The 5,000-nt window shown below is 27.3% G+C and overlaps 1 protein-coding gene across 1 annotated transcript in view; it reads left to right on the top strand.

Moving 5' to 3' along the window:
* LOC137660022 (uncharacterized) overlaps positions 1-5,000 on the top strand; it is a 153,592-nt gene that overhangs the window by 3,441 nt on the left and 145,151 nt on the right. The window contains exons 2-4 of the mRNA XM_068394752.1: positions 121-150; positions 514-749; positions 3,500-3,710. Of these exons, the coding sequence (XP_068250853.1) occupies positions 121-150; positions 514-749; positions 3,500-3,710 (477 nt within the window). The remainder of the gene's footprint in view (positions 1-120; positions 151-513; positions 750-3,499; positions 3,711-5,000) is intronic.

Raw genomic sequence — 5,000 nt, forward strand, 5'->3', positions numbered from 1 at the left:
CAGACATCTTGTAACAGTAATTGATTTATAATACAAAACCCCAATTAACTATAATTCTCAATTAAATTTATAATTTGCACCAATTTGAATAAACTCTTAACATCTACTCTTTCATTTTAGATCAGTTTTATGGCCAGACATCTTGTAACGGTAATTGATTTATAATATAAAACCCCAATTAACTATAATTCTAAATTAAATTTATAATTTACACCCATTTGAATAAACTCTATCTACTCTCGCATTTCAGATCAGTTTTATGGCCAGACATCTTGTAACAGTAATTAATTTATAATATAAAAACCCAATCAACTATAATTCTCAATTAAATCTATAATTTACACTCATTTGATGAAACTAATAATTACTTTTTCATTTCAGATCAGTTTTATGGCCAGACATCTTGTAACAGTAATTAATTTATAATATAAAAATCCAAATTAACTATAATTCTCAATTAAATCTATAATTTACACTCATTTGATTAAACTAATAATTACTTTTTCATTTCAGATCAGTTTTATGGCCAGACTTCCTGGAACGGCAGCGTCTTTACCATCAAAATCCCACAAGACTTCCCCGTAAATATCCCAATCTTTTCACTGGTGCCCTTGGTACCTCCCGAAGATCCCGATGAAGACACGGGATACGCCTCCGCCGTCGGGATATCGTCGAGCTCCCGTCTGGGGAGCGGGAGTTTTGGGCGGGATGGGACTCTGGCGGAACTTCGACTGCCTGATGATGCCATTGTGAGTGAATCACTGCATAGATGGTTTTAAGTGGAAAGTAGTAGTAGTAGCAGCAGCAGCAGCAGTAGTAGTAGTAGTAGTAGTAGTAGTAGTAGTAGTAGTAGTAGTAGTAGTAGTAGTAGTAGTAGTTATAATCATAATAATAATAATAATAATAATAGTTATTATTATTATTATTATTATTATTATTATTATTATTAGTAGTAGTAGTAGTAGTAACGGCTGGAAGAAAAGTTGTATCAAGAATATAACGAAGTCCTTTGTTAATCTATTTTTCATTTTGAACATATCCAGAATTTTCTCTTAAGTAGTTTATATGTCATCCACTTAATGTAATATTATTATTATTATTGTTTTAATCATTATTAATTTACTTAGTTTGATTTCCATTAAAGTGTATAAAGATAGAATTTGGAAATAAAGTCGTTTGATGATAAATTGATTATTAGAATCGTAAATTATCTCAGGATTTATATAAAAGACTCGTTCACATGCAAACAAAAAACTAAGGAGAAGATTGGTTAAAATACAACAGAATCTATTGGTTATTATAGTGCCTCAAGTGAGGTAATGATCATCAGGTCAATAATATAAATTTAAGAATCAGAGATGCAGAATAAAAACAAACGAAATGTGGGTAGATTTAACCGTAGAGATTTTGTATTCGATATACAGTATTGACTAGTTTTAGGAGTTGAAAATATTCAAATTATTATTATTATTATTATTATTATTATTATTATTATTATTATTATTATTATTATTATTATTATTTATTATTATTATTATTATCTAGCAACATAACATACTTGGTTTATAAAATAGCATTTGAAGGTTATGCATGAACTGATTTTGATGATTAATTTACATGTACATAGTATGTTGTTTACAAAAGAAATAGGATGAGGAACATATAATTAGCAAAATATGAATTTTTTGTTTCATCTCAAAACGCCATTTTCAGCATTTATTCTAATTTACGTATATAAAAAATATTATGTTAAAAGTATCTTTTAAGTTTATGTGCTTACATATTGTTTAAGATTACAGTTTTTAGGTAACTTTAAGCCATTTCATTTTCATGCTTTCTAAATGTGCTTTTGTATAATCATACTAGACTAATTAGTCTCGGTCTCCTTATAAAAATTGCTATTTGAAAAGCAATTGAAAATATAATTACAGATATTGAAATATGGATATATCAAGAGAGGCTGTGTATTGTTGCACGTTTGTAATATGAATACATTACACTATAGTTATACCTATATATTTGAGAATAGTTTTGAAACTGTAAAATCCCTCTCAGTTTTTACAATATTCTATATAGAAATGCCTAAATATTTGATCATATTAATTGAAAATAGTTTTGAAACTTTAAAATCAATCTCAGTGTTTATAATATTCTATATAGTTATGTCTAAATATTTGATCACACTAATTGAAAATAGTTTTGAAACTTTAAAATCCCTCTCAGTATTTACGATATTCTATGTAGTAATGCTTAAATATTTGACCACATATGATTAGAAAATAATCTTTAAAATAATCTTTAAAATCCCTCTCAATATTTCAAAAATTTCAACTTACATTCAAACGAAAGCCACATTAATAGTACCACCAACTCAGCTTGCAGTTTTCAGTATGCTACACAGTAATGCCTAAATATTTGATCCCATATGATATGAATATGATTTAGATAAGTACCTTTTGAACCCATCTCAGTAATTCAAACTTTCTAACTTACATTCAAACGAAAACCACATTACTATCTCCACTAACCCAGCTTGCTCTTTTCAGGGTATCAATGCTCTATATAGTTATGCTTAGATATTTAATCACACTATTTGAAAATACTTTTGAAACTAAAATTCGTCTTAGTATTTCAAAACATTCCAACTCTCATGCATGCAAACGAAAGCAACTTTCTAATCCCCACCAAATCGGCTGGCTTTTTCCAGTATTCTACATAGAAATGCCTAAATATTTGTTCATATATAATTTTATAATTTAGAAAAGTATCTTTTAAACCCATTTCAGTATTTCAAACCTTCTAACTAACATTCAAACGAAAACTGCATTGCTACTTCCACCAACTCAGCTTGTTCTTTCCATTATTCTACATAGTAATACCTAAATACTTGTTCATATATAATTTTGTAATTCAGAAAAATACCTTTTAAACCCATCTTAGTATTTCAAACGTTCTAACTTACATTCAAACGAAAGTCACTTTACTATCCTCACCTACCCAGCTTTTCCTTTCCATTATTTTACGTAGGAATACCTATATATATATATATATATATATATATATATATATATATATATATATATATATATATATATATATATATATATATATATATATATATGTATATATATATATATATATATATATATATATATATATATATATATATGTGTGTGTGTGTGTATATATATATATATATATATATATATATATATATATATATATTTTATATATATATATATATATATATATATATATATATTTTATATATATATATATATATATATATATATATATATATATATATATATATATATATATATATATATATATCGAACTTTTTAACTTACAGTGAAAAGTCACTTTACACTATTCATCAATTCAGCTTTCTCTTTCCAAGGTATCAATATTCTAAGTTATGCCTAAATATTTGACCACATTATTTAAAAATACTTTTGAAACTTTACAATCCCCCACCAACCCCTCTTGTTCTTTCCAGGGTATGGGCGACTGGGGTGACCACAGAAGCGTGAATCCCATGAACAGGGGAGCCCACAATGCCCATTCCTCCCGAGAAGGGAATGTGCCCCGGATGGTTCTCCTGGAAAACCCTGGAAACCTCTTCCAGCCAGTTCTGCAAGATCAGACGAATGTCATATCCCTCAGGCTACGCAGGGCTATTGAGCTTGCGGATTTTACCAGTTACAGTGGTGAGTAGTATTGGTTTTAATTTCGTGGAAAGTGTTATTATTTTGGGAAATTATTTTGAATGTTATTATTATTATCATCGTCTTGTTAATAATAATAATGATAATGATAATAATAATAATAATAATAATAATAATAATAATAATAATAATAATAATAATAATAATAATAATTATTATTATTATTATTATTATTATTATTATTATTATTATTATTATTATTATTATTATTATTATTACTACATAAGCTATACCCCCATTAGAAAAGCAGGATGCCATAATTTATGCCCAAGGTCTTCAACAGAAAAAATTACCCAGTGAGGAAAGAAAATAAGGAAAGAGATAAACTACAAAAGAAGCAATGAACAGTAAGAATAAGATCATTTAAGAGCAGTAACAATATTAAAACAGATCTTTTTTTACATAAGCTATAAAAAAAATTATGGCAGCCTGTTCAACATAAAAACATTCGCTGCAACTTTGAACATTTATATATATATATATATATATATATATATATATATATATATATATATATATATATATATATATAAAAAAAATATATATATATATATATATATATATATATATATATATATATATATATATATATATATATATGTAAATATATATGACAAGCGATATAGACATATATGACTGTTTATATACATGTCTATATACATATGTATATATGTTTGTATATATATGCATATATATATATATATATATATATATATATATATATATATATATATATATATATATATATATATATATATATATATATATATATATATGTAAACATAATGAAAGATTCAAGAAAAATAGCATGTTAGTTTTAGGACACATTTCGAGGAAAAGGTAGAAGAGGAGAAAAGAGAAGTTTCTTGGACCAAGTCAGTGAGAGAGAGAGAGAGAGAGAGAGAGAGAGAGAGAGAGAGAGAGAGAGAGAGAGAGAGAGAGAGAGAGAGCCTTACCTTATTGCCTTATTTTTTGTTTGGGTCCCTCAGTGTGAGGCACCTCGTATATCCACCAGAGAGTTGCTAATACATCTTCCGGTGTATTTTGCATCTTCCAGTCTTGGATGGTCTGGGATGCATCTTAGGTATTTATCGAGCTGATTTTTAAACGCATCTACGCTCACTCCTGATATGTTTCTTAGATGAGCTGGCAGCACATTAAATAGTCGCTGCATTATCGATGCTGGTGCGTAGTGGATTAATGTCCTGTGCGCCTTTCTCAGTTTACCTGGAATGCTTTTTGGCACTATTAATCTACCTCGGCTTGCTCTTT

The sequence above is a fragment of the Palaemon carinicauda genome, chromosome 20, assembly GCF_036898095.1.
Source record: "Palaemon carinicauda isolate YSFRI2023 chromosome 20, ASM3689809v2, whole genome shotgun sequence".
Lineage (NCBI taxonomy): Eukaryota > Metazoa > Arthropoda > Malacostraca > Decapoda > Palaemonidae > Palaemon > Palaemon carinicauda.